This window comes from Heloderma suspectum, chromosome 4 (genome assembly GCF_057233095.1).
Source record: "Heloderma suspectum isolate Gila_16-S chromosome 4, 16-S_ref, whole genome shotgun sequence".
Lineage (NCBI taxonomy): Eukaryota > Metazoa > Chordata > Lepidosauria > Squamata > Helodermatidae > Heloderma > Heloderma suspectum.
The window spans coordinates 242,539,007-242,552,983 of NC_139461.1; the positions used below are offsets into that span (position 1 = coordinate 242,539,007).

At 45.3% G+C, this 13,977-nt stretch overlaps 1 protein-coding gene and 1 long non-coding RNA gene across 16 annotated transcripts in view; one reads left to right on the forward strand and one right to left on the reverse strand.

The window, feature by feature from the left end:
* Nucleotides 1-1,265: 1,265 nt before the first annotated feature.
* On the reverse strand, nucleotides 1,266-11,133 carry TSPO2 (translocator protein 2). Of its 2 annotated transcripts, XR_014790611.1 has the most exons (5): nucleotides 10,882-11,133; nucleotides 7,982-8,200; nucleotides 6,902-7,040; nucleotides 3,238-3,473; nucleotides 1,266-2,000 (listed from the first exon to the last, which is right to left on the reverse strand). XR_014790611.1 is itself a non-coding variant. In XM_084852998.1 (4 exons), the coding sequence occupies exons 2-4, from the start codon at nucleotides 8,152-8,154 to the stop codon at nucleotides 3,294-3,296; spliced, it is 492 nt and encodes a 163-aa protein (XP_084709124.1). In that variant the 5' UTR covers nucleotides 8,155-8,200; nucleotides 10,882-11,133; the 3' UTR covers nucleotides 1,266-3,293. The 2 variants fall into 2 exon arrangements, 1 of the variants encoding a protein (XP_084709124.1); XM_084852998.1 differs by having other exon boundaries at nucleotides 1,266-3,473.
* The window catches only part of LOC146348398 (uncharacterized), a 62,421-nt gene continuing 57,597 nt past the window's right edge, over nucleotides 9,154-13,977 (forward strand). For all 14 annotated transcript variants that reach the window (XR_014790613.1, XR_014790617.1, XR_014790612.1 and 11 more), the window contains exon 1: nucleotides 9,154-10,846. This is a non-coding gene — a long non-coding RNA (uncharacterized LOC146348398). The remainder of the gene's footprint in view (nucleotides 10,847-13,977) is intronic.

Here is a 13,977-nt window from a genome sequence, read left to right on the forward strand (position 1 = left end):
GTCCCAGAGAAGTTGCCCTGCCTGTGATGTAGCCTCAGATGAGATGGCAGACAGTCATTTGAGTGAAGATGAGAAAAATGGTATCTAAGTTGGGCAGGGTGGTCTTCAGGGCATCTGGAGACCAATACAAAAGTATGCAGCCCCACCAAATGCAGTCTGCAAAATGGTGTCAGCCATTTGCTATGGTCCTCATATTAAGAGCTGGACTGTATGAAGCACTGCAGTGTGTATGTGTTGGCATTCACAGCTTAAGAGCACACACATGTGTGATGTGCTATAAATTAGGGATGTCAGAGAATTCCGCCACGGATCTCGGTGAGGCCGAATACCAGTGCATTCAGCCCCTCGAAATCCATGGCAGAACGAAGCCCCCCCGCCCCGCAAAAGGTGCGCGAAATGGGACAACTACCTGCTGCCATTCGCGCTGCTTTGCGAATGGTGGCCGCAGCCGCCATTCGCTTCTTCACTATAGCCGCGATAGGCTACGTAAATACTTACGTAGCCTATCACAGCTAACGCTGGACACCATTTGCGTCCCTGTGGAAGCTGTGATAGGCTTCGTAACTACTTACGTAGCCTATCACGGCAAAAAATGGGGAACGCAAATGGCAGCGGCTACGGCGGCGGCCATTTGCGTTCCCTTTTTTTTTGGCCATGATAGCCTATGTAAATATTTACGTAGCCTATTACGGCAAAAGAGAGGGGAGCAAATGGCGTAGCCGACGCCATTTGCGCCCATCTCTTTTGCCGTAATAGGCTACTAAATATTTACGTAGGCTATCATGGCCAAAAAAAAGGGAACGCAAATGGTGGCCGCCGTAGCTTCCACCATTTGCATTCGCTGTTTTTTTTGCCGTGATATTACGTAAATATTTACGTAGCCTATCATGGCAAAAGACAGGGACGCAAATGGCGGCGGCTATGGTAGCCGCCATTTGCGTCCCTGCAGGCTGCCCAGCGGCTGGATGTCCGGCTGCGGGTGGCCCCGGCCAGCGGCTCCGCAGAATCGCCGTGGAGTGGAGCCGACTGGAGAGAATTTCGGGGGGAAGGACGGAGCGCCTCCCCCCCACCGCGAATGTCACCCTTTGAAAATGTGACTTTCATACATCCCTACTACAAATGCAGCTACCACCTGTATGTAAAATTTTAGCTAACTGGCAATTCTAGATCAGTGCCCCTGTGAAGACTTGTGCACTTTGTGAACCTTCATAAACCTTCAAACTCACAGGTAGCTAGTCAGTTCTTACCAGGAAATATCCAAAAGATACAGTAAGGTAATACCTTTATTGTGACAAAGCAAAATTCACAAAGCGATGAGCAAGCTTTCCAGTTCTTCAAAAACTCTTCTTCAGGATGGATGTTAAAACCAAACAAGGGGAAAGGGAGAAGAATTAGGGCATGATGTTAAACCTTCAAAGTCTGCAGTTTGTAACTGTCAAGATGGAGTGCAAGAAATGCTGTGCTGACTTAGGCTGCAACCCTATACACCAGGGATGGGCAACTTGTGGCCCGCCTGATGTTTTGGCCTGCAAACCCATTAGTCCTAATTAGCATAGCCAATCATGAGGGAAACAGGAACTATAGGCCAAAACATCTGAAGAGCCAGAAGTTGACCACCCAAGCTATACACACTTACCTGGAAATAAGTCTTACTGAACTCAGTGGGACTTACTTCTGAGTACACATGCGTAGGATTGTGCTATTAATTAGCTCAGCCTCTGCTGGACCAAGGGTTATGGGGACAAAGAAGCAATCATGACTGTCCCCAAATTCCCCCCTCACCTTTTTTAAAATATCAAATGTAGCAGTTATTCATTTCTGTCTCCAGCAGTAAACTGCATTCCTTTATTTTAAACAAAGCCCGTCTCTGCTTGTGAAACAACTCTTCATTGTGAATACATGCAAAATTATTGACCCATGTAGCAACTGGTTTGTAAAAAGAAAGAATGAAAAGCCCATTGGATGAAAATAATGATGGGATTATTTGGTATTGCTGCCTCCTGTTAAGAGAAAAACAAAACACAGAACAGTATGAGCACTTAGCAGTCCCACATGAACCCCCCCCCCCCCCCCCCGGAGATCACACCTTTCTTTAGTGAAGGAAACAGCTTTACTCACAAGTATTCTTGCACATACAAATGCAGGCACAGTGTAGAGTTTCAAAAGGGTTTGTTCAGTCAATTTCTTTGTGTTGTACAACACCAGTAGAAGGGGGAGAGAGCAAGCCATGTGCTCCCAGCAATGGAGGAAGGCAGAGAGAGAGAGAGAGCGAGAGAGCAGGAAGGGGAGAAGCAGCAAGGAGGAACCACACTGTAGGCTATAGAGATCCTAAGGCTACCTATGTGCATCCATTAACTAACTAAATGCAACAGTGCCCCCTTCTTGTAACTTGCATACAAGGCTGCAATATTCCCAACAAATAATTTATGTTCCATTTCAAGCATCCCTTTTCATACATTCTAGCATGGTGGCAAACACAGCTTTGGCAAAGAGTCTCCACTCAACTTAGAGCTGTGGCCATTCCCTGTTCCACCAAATGTACCAGTGTTTGATTTAAAAATGGGTTAACAAACCATGTGTTTGGTCGTATTCATGCTTTACACATAAAATGTATTGCTTATTTATATGGTGTCAATGTACATGGTTTTTTACAGAGTGAAACACACACACAAAAAGATCCTTGCCCAAGGAGCTTACAATCTAAATGCTGATAGTGGGAAAAGAGAACAGAGAGAAGGCACCTAAAAGCAAGAATGAGTGAAGGAAGTGGACCTCACATGTCGTTAGCACAATCTCTTGTTAGCACAATTTTTAAAAATCACATATAAGTTGATTCTGCTCATGTTGAGCCCTGTGCACCTCCAGAATAATTCCCAAGATTTTTCTGAAGTAGCCTTCTAAATATTGACAGAACAAAGCAAAGCTATTTCCAAGTTTTATTGAGGACATAACCATACAACTGTAAGCCGAAAACATCAACTCATTAAGATACTGAGGCTGCAATCCTATGCCCACTTACCTGGGAGCAAGCCCCATTGAACTCAGTGGGACTTCCTTCTGAGTAGGCATGTATAGGATTGTGCATTGAGTGAGGACAGGAGTTGAAGTTTTCAAGCTCAGTCTTGCATGGTAGCCTTACAAATATGCACCATTGCATTTTGTAAAAGATCCTCCATCTCTCTATGCACAAGTGGTAAATGTTCTAGTGTCTATCAAATTAACTTCCTTTTATAGTACCGGATCTCAGGATCAAAGGGTTTCACCAAATGACTTCAATTTTACTAGTTCCTTTCTTATTCTTTCTTCTTTCCTTTTTCTGGATTGTCTCTCCAGATGCAGTAGGTGAGAGGAGAAGCCAAGGTCAGCCAGGCAAGATAAGGCAGCATCAGTAGTGTTGCGGTCTTGTTAATAGGGTACCAGGAATACAAAATGCCCAGCACTAGCCCATATAGACCTACAATGTCGATCAGGGCCTGGAAGAGAGAAACAGAAATGTCTAAATACCTGATGGGGTGCTTCTCCTGGTATGAACCTACCCCTATGCTACGATTGTCATCTGAGGCCCTCATCCAGGTGCCTTCTCCAAGGGAGAGTCAGAGGATGGCAACAAGGGAGAGGGCCTTTTCGGTGATGTCCCCCTGATTGTGGAACGCTCTCCCCAGTGATGGCCACCTGGCATCAACATTGTCATCCTTTCAGCACCAGGTTAAGAATTTCCTCTATTCCCAAGCATTTGACATATGGTAAGGTTTTAACCGGTCCTAGGATTTCTATTGTTAATTGTTTTAAATTTTTTTTGTATATAATGTTTGATATTGTATTTTAAGGCTTTAATCTTTTGTAAACCACCCAGAATAGAATAGAAATATACAATAATGATGATGATGATGAACACCAAGATCCCTTCTTGTATCAGAAGAGTGAAAGCGGCTTCCTAAGCATGGCAACTGGGCAGAGGTGTCAGGACTGTCCAGTTTGCTTCCATATATCTCTTTCAAGCCCTTCAGGCTATAGCTTTTTGCCCATGCAAAAGTTGCACCATTGGCTGCTCCACTGACACAGCTTGCCACTCACCTCATTTCTCTCATTGCCTCGTCCTGCACCAAGTTATTTACACAATGCTCTTATTTTTAGCTAGCACCAATGGTACAGATGGCTGCTGACTCAGTGGTTCCAGCTTTGCTCAGGCACTACAGGCCAACTAAGCCTTTCACCAGATGCTGTAGTGCAACAAGAGAGCACAGGACTAGGCTGCTGGGGCTGCTTCCTGAAGCACTACAGGATTTCTATATGGTGGGGAGGGGGTGGGAGAGAATTGTGATCCAGGTGATCTAACATTTCAAGATTTTTTCTGGAATCTCCCCATACACTTGAACTTTAGAACTGTAGGGAACTGCAACTACCATTAAGAACAGGAGTTGGATCAGATGTCTATTTCAGAAGAATTTGAATCCAGAACTCAACCTAAAAAACTCTTGATCTGACTTTACACAAAGGGAATGTAGGAAAGGTGCATAAAATTATATGAGTCAGGATCTAATAAATAGTGAATTGTTTCTTTTTGAGGCCAACACATAGTTGTAGCCTCAAACTCTGCCAACCAAACTAAGTTCCCACCGAAGTCATGTATTAAAATATACACCCCAGTAATATGCATTTAACTTCTCTCTCGGCACAGGGCCAGAATCCAAGGAAGGTTATACGTATGTAAGAGAGAACCGTGCATACAACCAGAGCTTTGCTTATTGCTTGCTATCCCCCCGCCCCTGCCCCACAGCCATTTCCACTGCTGAAGCCTGAATAGGCTACTTTTTAACTTCAGCAACAGCTTGTCTCTTTGGCAGCATGAACTGCTGAAGCAAAAACAGCAAGCAACACTCCTGCTACACAGGTGGCTGTCCTTACACATACGCGCGCACACACACACACATCCCCTTCTCAGTATAGCCACATCTTTGTTGAAGGTAGTTAATGTGTATTATTTCTTCCCATGTGCTGCTTTCTGGTAGGCTTCCAAGACTGCTATGTCATAAAACTAATAATATGAAAGGAAGCCACAGTCCTCATTCAGAGACACAGTTGAACCTCAGGGTCCTGAGCTGAACAGCCAACATGCTACCTGCTTGGGTTACATGATCCTTTCAGTATCCCAATCACTTCCACAACACAATTAGAAGAATTATTAGTCTTTAACCCAAACATATTACCAAGCTGCAGTGAGACTTCTATCTGTACTTACAGTAATACTAGTATACCAGAGAAGTCAGCATTCTTCCACAATTCCCTATAGACTATGCCAGGGGTGGCCAGAAAGTAGATGTCTAGATGACTTGGACCCACTCTCGGCATTCCTGATAGTTGGCCATGGTGGCAGGGGCTTCTGGGAGTTGAAGTCCAGAACATCAGATCTACCTTTTGCCCACCCCTGAACTACTACACCAGCCTTCCCCAACCTTGTGCCCTCCAGATACTGGGAGTTATAGTTCAACACACCTGGAGGGCACCAAGTTGGGGAAGGCTGACCATCTTTAGCCATCTGAACATTCCAAGAGCGCCTGCTCTTTGTCCCCAGTGCAGCACTAGGAGTTTGAATGCACGAACTGACAAACTCCTTCTTACAGATTCACCTATTCACACTTGGGGATTTTACCATTTAATAAGCCACATAGGAATAGCAAGCTCACACTGTAGCTCTGGCTTTTGCTCACTGATTAGGTCAAAGGGTGGAGCTCAGAGCTGTTTATCTCAGGCACACCATTTGCGACGGGGAAAATGGAGCACCCAGATCACAAGGCTACTAACTTCACACCCTTATCCATAAAGCCAGCTACGGCAGTTTAAAACCAGTCAACACCACTGCAAGGGATTGATATAACTGGCGGGAACCAGTTGCAAAGTGGGAACAAGCAATGCAAGCCTTTTGCCTCAGCTTGTCTAAAATCTCCTTGCTCTTGTTATGAAATGTCTACTATAGACATCTTGGAATACTTCGCTTTAAAGAATCACATAGTCTATGAGCAGAAAAACTTGAATATTGTCACTGAAATATATTAAGCCCATTTCAATGAATGTATTTACTCTGCATGCTTTGGTCTATGGCCGAATGGACTGGGGATCATAGAGAGCAGAGAACAGTGTCTTGACCAGCGGCATGGCTAGGCCTGGGACCATGGGGCAATGGCCCCCAATCAATTTCCCAGGGCCCCAGAACTATTTCTCAGAGCGCTGAGTACCCATTGGTGCCAATGGAAGGGTTTTTACTAGCTTAATTGCCATACAAGGGACAGTTTTCAAGGAGGATTGCAGCTAGCAAGGGAAAGGTAAATTCCCCCTTCCTGACATGCTGTAACACCCACCCACCAGCCCACCCCAAACCTGCATGACAGTTAGCTTAGCAGGGGCAGGGAGGAATGAAGGATTGGGATGATCTGGGGTAGGTACAAATTAATTGAAGAATTTATTTGAGATTACTTGGATGACAAATCAATTGGCTGGCTTTGGTTTCTATGAAATTCAAATAAATCCTAGTAATTATTTCTAAATTTGCATATATAGATATACATTAGCATATACAGATTTATATCCTATGGGCCTGGCCTCTGAATCTTTTAAGTGCCTAGCAACACCCGTCATCATGAATGAAGTGGTCCCAGTTCTTAACAGCTGAAAGTGTCTTTCTGGATCTCCCTGAATTTAAAACAAACTTCTTAGCAGAAACTGCCAGCATATTCTGAAGCCCAGAAAAGGTGTGCATTTCAATAAACAAAGATGAATGCTAGAATTTTCAAGCGTTTGCACAATCACAGCTCAGCAGATTCTTAGACAGCCTGCCTAGAGGTCTCAAATAACTAACTGAAATACAGGCAATATAAAGGTACTGCAAATGAAAGGGGAACGTTACCAGCTTTAGTTTATGAGCTCCGAAGAATATAGGAGTCCATGCCCAGTTCAGGGCAAGCTGAGCACCATAGAGGCCCAGTGGCACAACCGCTCTGCTGTTGAAGCCATCAAGGTCCTTCCACACCAAATAGGAAGCATAGCTGCAGAAAAGGAAATGGGTCAGTACTTTGCTTTTGGGTTTCACATTATCTGCCTTGGTTTAACAGGATAATATTCTCTTTGAACAGATCTTCCAGGATAAGCTTTACTACAGTTAAATACAGCTCAGAAAGCTTATGCACCTTTGTAGCTGTCAGGAGAAATCTCAAACTTAGGCGTAATGCAATCCAATGCAATGAACAAACCTATGGGTCCAGTTGCACTAGGACTTATAAACCTCCGGCTTACAGATATTGTCAGAATTTGTATTATACCCCAGAGCTAGTTTAGTGTTTTATCAGATTTACTTATCATTGGATGATCTAGCACAACCTTCCCCAACTTGGTACCCCTCAGATGTTTTGGACTACAAATCCCAGCATTCCTAACCATTGGCCATGCTGGCTGGGGCTGATGGAAGTTGAAGTCCAACAACAACTCAGGGGCATCAGGTTGGGGGAGGCTGATCTAGCAGTAGTTCTGAGCATCCCAAGAACCTGCATTTAAGGGACACTGCAGATAGTTCTGAGATTTAGGGCGCTATCCTATGTTAGTTTAAAAAGAAAAAAGTCCTAAAACTCCCAGCATTTCCCAGCCAGTAAGGGCATAGGATTGCACCCTTAGTGTAGCTGCCTCTGTCCTCTTGGACAGAGACAGTTGGCTGGAGCATCCTCATCAAATGCGGCAACTTGTTACTGCAGAAGGGATTTCTAGGACAGTGATTCCCAACATGAAGTGCAAGAATGGAGAATAACTGCGTCAAGAATAATTTCATCATGTGCACCAAAGCAGCCAAGTAGTTACTACAGAAAGCTCAGTAGGTCTTAGTCTGACTCTATGTATACTTTTTTGGATGTAAGTTCTGCTGAGTTCAGTTGGGCTTGCTTCCAAGAAAGGATTGCAGCCTTAGATGAGGAAGAAGAAGGTATCCAGGAAGCCTTACCCCATGCTTGTATATAGTGTAGTCCAAGCAACTGGGAACATTTTATTTGGTGGACACCATGATGGTTTCTTCAGACTTTCAAACCACGTGGGCACTTCTTTCCGGGTAAAGAACCAGCCAAGGAATCCGCCGAGATGGGGCAAGGCTGTGAAGCCACAAGCATGAACCCACATCCTCAACCAGACAATTCAAGAGAATTTTAATCCTGCACTTTTGAAACTGAAAATCAGAAAGTGAATGTTGTTAGTTGTTTTCATATTGATAGGTCCTTACTGTCACTTAAGATATTCTGTGTTTCATTCTATAGGTTAAAGCAAATATTAACGATTTCAGCAACCGAAAATTATTCTCTGATCTCACTGATTGTATATCTCCAGAAAAGTGATTCTTGCCTTTCCCTGTGTTGTTAAAATGGGGAAGAGATACATTTTCCTGGCAATGTTTTTTGTTAAAGGCTTTTTTTCCTTAGCATTTTAAAGTTGGCATAAGACATTGTTATTATATCAAGAATGCCATTCCTATTAATACTGGGGCAATCTCATTTGGCAATTTTTGTCTCTCTTTTGCAAACTGTTACTCTCTTTAGGTATCACAAGCCCAGTCTATATACGAGCTCAAATGGAACCTCTTAAGTTCAGAAGCAGTAAATACTTCTTGCATATGGGACGTTGGGGACAAACAATAAGGGATGGATTAATCACCTGCTGTTGGAAACAGGGTGCTAGACTAGATAGGCTTTGGTCTTAAGATAAAACATCCTTATGTTTTATTTTTCCCTTTGATGAAATGTTACCTACATCATTACACTCTCAAAGTATGCATTATGCAGCAGATTGGTGCCTCCGGTTTCAAAGCATTGCCTTCAAAGTTAGGAATTATTATCAGAAAACTGAGATCTAGTAAGGTCCAAACTTAAACATGTTTTCATGGGAGTATGTTCCATTCATTTAAAATACGCTTGGGATTATAACCAAACACTTCCACAGACTTGACAACAAGTCCGCATGAGAGTCAGATGTTTTAACTAGGACTTTCTGGGTAACAGGTATCTTCTCAAAAAGTACATTCTGTTATTGTTTGTCATTTATCATAAGATATCTGGACAGTTTTCTTTCATAGCCCCTGCAACCTGAACACTCTTAATCATAGAAACACCCCCGCACCCAAGTGTTTTGGTGTGGTGGAAATAAACAAGCTATTTTGGGTCACCCCATTTAATTCCAATGGGAATTTCCATTTTTGGCTTTTTTGGATTTTGGATTTATTTTTTACTTATTTCCTGGTTTTGCTTTGTTAAGAACTTCCCTACAACCTCCACAGGCATCTGGAGTCTCTATTGCTCTATGACCATGAGTTTCACAGCTTTGCATGTCCACATGGTGGTTTTGAATGGGGAAGAATATGCATCCAGTGTATATCGTTCCTTGCAGCCCTCATGCACTGATCACTCCACCCTGCACTGGTCCCCTGCTTGTCTTACCTGTCTACGTTAAGGCAGCAAAATGTGCAGGACCAGTGCATATCACACACAGCAGGAGACACATTCTGACAGTGCCAAAATGTGGCAGTGTCTAGGAACACAAAGGAAGCTGCCTTGTACCAGGTTTGTCAATCCAGCCCAGTACCATCTCCACTCTAACTGGCAGTGGCTCCCCAGGGTCTCTTTTACATCATTTGCTACCTGATGTTTTAACCCGAGAAGCCAGGGACTAAATCCTGAATGCAAAGCATGTGCTGTAGCAACCAGCTACAGTCCCTCCTCATGCAAAAAGATAGCTCTGGGCTTCTTTTTCTGCTTTCCACACTTCCAGTTTAGTGGACGAGTGAGCATGGGTCAAATTATCATGTATATAGGCTCAGGGCTGTTATCAGAGGTCCCATCAATGGTCACTCAAGGAGTTCTAAGTATAAGATTTCAATAGGAATTCAGGGATGTATGTTCGGAATACACCTTAGAAAGAAAGACATAATCAGATGCTGGAGACAGCCTGCAACATTCCTTTACACTTGTCCTCCAGAATAGATATACCACCTTTTTTTCTGATTGGGCTTCAGCGACTTTAACACCTGCATGGCGGGCAGAAATTCAACTGGTGAAGCTTCCTCATGCTACGGACAGCTGCCCCCATTGACCCTCTCTCTCTGCTCAACACACAGCTATTAGAAGTCACAAATGCCTTGACAATGACAACCGGGGTGGCAACCCTGCCAAACGAATGTGCCAACTTTCCTGTAAGTCATGGAGTGACAACGATTAATAGTCAAGAAAGCATTAGCCTTTAGAAAATGGATGCTGGGGAAATAAAAACTAGTGGATGCATATATACATGCTCAAGCAACACCTTTACTAGCATATAATTACAGGTGAATAATGACTATATAGGCCAGGGATGATCAGAGTGTCGATCTCCAGATGTTTTGGACTTCAACTCCCAGCATTCCTGCCCATTGGCAGTACTGGCACAGGCTTCTGGAAGCTGAAGTCCCAAACATCTGGAGATCTTTCTGCCCACCCATAGGCAACCGGGCTTGCGAATACAGGTCACTTTACATTTCTAGATGAAAACCTCAGAGGTCTACCCGTGTTAATCCCATGCAGCAAACATAATAGGTACACGTGAAAGACTAACGCATTTGTCACAGAAAGTGGGGACTCGTTTAAAGTGTTACACAAGGACTCTTCGTTCTCCTATTTCTAGAAAAGCGCAGCAGGCTTGGTTTGACTTTTTCCCTTGGCAGCGCGACGCGCTGACTGGGGCTCCGCAGAAAGACGTGAGCGTGTATCCGTCCCCCGCCTCGCGCGCTCTTTTTTTTTGCCGGAGGCATTCGAAGGCCGGCGGAGGAAGGCCTGCCAAAGTTACCCCGGTAAGTCGTCCGCGGGGGCTTGGTGGCTCCCTTACCTTCTTCGAGCGGGACTTGCCCCCCACCTCTCCGGGCAAACGCAACAACTAGCGAGCGAGCCAATGCAGCCAATTCTGGAGCGGAACTGTCAGGCGCCGGGCCGTCGCTATTATGCCGAAGCGGCGGGAGAAAGGGCGGGCGAGCGCCCGTGGGGCGCGCGTCCGGGTGGGCCGGGTCACGCCGCCGAGAGGCTGCGGCGGCCAAGCACGAGGCGCTCGCGGAGGGCGCTCTCCCGAGCGCACCGTTTGTGTAGCAGTCTGCAGAGGGCGGGGCAGATGGCGCTTTTCAGGAGCCCAACTCCGAGCCAGTGGAATTTGGGCTCGCGAGTCGTCGACCCGCCCCGCCCAGCGCAGTAAACACGCAGGCATCTGCGGGGCCTGTACGAGGACTGGGCTGTGCCACTTCCGCCACGTTGACCTCGTTAGTTGACTTTGGGCAAGGGAGCCACAGTTCGCCTTAGTCCCAGACCCTTTCCCGCCCCTGCGGTGGGCCGGGGGGTGGGCGGGACAGGCCTGGTCCTGCCTCGTAGGGTTGTTACTGTAAAGCCCCGGCCAAGAAGTAGTTTTTACAAAAAGGACATTTTGAGGACGGGATGAGATGGTGGTGGTCAGGATGAGCCTGTATCCTGCGAATTGCAGCCCCACAGGTATCTCCCCTGCAATCTTTTTTTTCTTACCTCCAGGCTAGCTCCTGGGGGGGGACGGGACTGGTGGCACCCAAAGGGACAAATTTGGCCCCTGGGCTGCCCGTTGCTGATTCCTATTGGTAGGCCTGCTAGAAGTGAGATTGTATGTGAATGTCACTGAATGCTCTGATCTTGCCCAGTTCACTTCAGCCTCCTGCATACTGTCCTTAACATGCATTTGAAACAGGCCCCTGGTGTACCAAACCCTGAATGCATAAGCGTGTGAGCTGTTGCATTTTCAGTTTTAATTACTGATGCTCTTTGCAACACAGCCTTCATTAACCATATGCACTTGGGAGCACCTCTCTGCCAAAGTTAGCATAAGCCACTTGAATAAATAATAACAACATTACAGATGCATGTTAAATGCAAATAAAAGCTAGACATCCATTTCCATTAGGGGTTTGTCTGCAATGCATGGAGCATTAAAAACTCATTCGCTTTGGTTATGGATAGTTATCTAATTTTTTATGGCCCGAAACCGGGCTGATGTGTCCAGATGGAATTTAATAGTATTGCTATTGCACAGAATTAGTGTTATGTTTTATTGCACTCGAACAGCGCTGAAGAAAATTATTTGGCGGAAGGCATTTGTTTTAAGGAGCAGATGCTCTGCTGGTGTGATTCCACAGAGCTTCCTGTAAGTGCTGTTAGCTTTCTGCATGCAGCTGTCTCTTCAAAGTAGCAAGTGAAATGTATATATTAATCCAAGAATGGGCGTCTGGATACAACTATAGTGCCTGTCGTAGCAAAGGTCTTGTTCAAGCAAACAATCTCTCTCAAAAATGTTACTACTACCCATGCTGGTTCCAGGTTTTCGGGGCCCTTGGGCAAGACACCCTCAATGGCATTAGACAAAGAGCAAATATGGAGAACGAACAGCTGAACTACGGTTCTATCGCATGTGAAATTCATCGACATGGCTTAGCAAACACACATGATGTGCGGCGACAGAATTGGATTCTGAGAAACAAGAAAGAAATGTCAGCATGCTTAGGAGAACCCCAATGTTTTGAAGAAGCACAATTAAAAACACACACCCAAGGGGACAATCCCACGCCTACCCCGCAGAAACAGCCTAATGAAATCTGAGCATGCTTAGTGGCCTTCAACAGTGACATCATATTGAGTGTGGGTTGGAAAAGAAAAATGGGGAGTTGAAAGGGGGAGTGGAATGGCCTGCTTGAGCCCTTTACAGCTTGTAGTATCTGGAGGAGGCATACTAGCTGGCTGGAAGCTTGAACATGAATTCTCCTGTTAGGAGGTGAGGAGGGTACACTGCAACATTTTGTTGCATGTCGTGCTTGTTACAGAAATTTCTCGTCTCATGGTGAGATTTCCCTGTTAAAAAACAAACATGCAAACCTGCCCTTTGAATTGCACATGCAAGATTCTTGCTGCTGCTTGTGCTGAGTGTGGTAATAACGACTGCCCCTCTTAGACAGGCTCCAGCACTGCAGCAGCACACCCAGCTCATGGCCAGCGGGGGAAGAAGGCTTGGTGGAAGCTGCTCTAAGGACCAATTCACCCACTCAGCTGTTGTTGATGTGGGAAAGTCACCACAGTGTAGCCAGTGAAGGGGTTGACTAGTAGGAACCACTCAAAGGAGGAGATCCCACCATTGCCATCAGCAGGCAAGAGGTGGTGGTAGAGGCAAGAGGTGCTTTGGTCAGCAGTATGCAAGCCTCTGGTTGCTGACTGGTTAGTTGCCTCTGACAAAGGCTGCTCTCATCAGCAGAGGATCCTAGCCTGTCAGCAATCACAGACTTGCACAGTCCTGATTGAGGTGTCCCCTGCCACCTCCCGACTGCTAACGGTAAAAGGTGGGAATTCTTCCACCACCTTGAGCACTCCTCAGCAGACAACTGTTTCTATTTGCAAATAGTTTCACCAGCCCCTTATGCCACAACGCAAGACTTTTCCCTGCAGTTTTCATGTGGCCAAGTGATCTTGAGAATGTGTTGCTGTTGCTATTTTACCATGTCTAGGAAGATATGCTGCACTCAGCCCCTTGAAAGCCCTAAATGGCTTGGCACCAGATTGTGTAAAGGCCGCCTTCATCCATATGACCTTGCCGAGACTTTAAGATCAGTGTTCGAGGTCATAATTATATACTTGACAGTAAGATCCATTAGGCTGATGGGCACAAGAGACAGGGCCTTCCTGGTGGTGGCTCCACGGTTCTGGAACTCTTCTGAATTAATTACGCTTGGGCCCCATAGTGCAGGTGTTCAAACAGACCTAAAAATGTACCTCTTCTAGGCTGCCTATCCGAAAGTTATCTAAGCTATGTGATTCTGTGTTATTTTCTTATTGTAAGCCCATGGTTCATTTAGACCTACCATGCCGAAGTGCTGTCTCACAGTAATATACCTATGTGATGTGTCTAATTTATTCATTGGCCAAACTG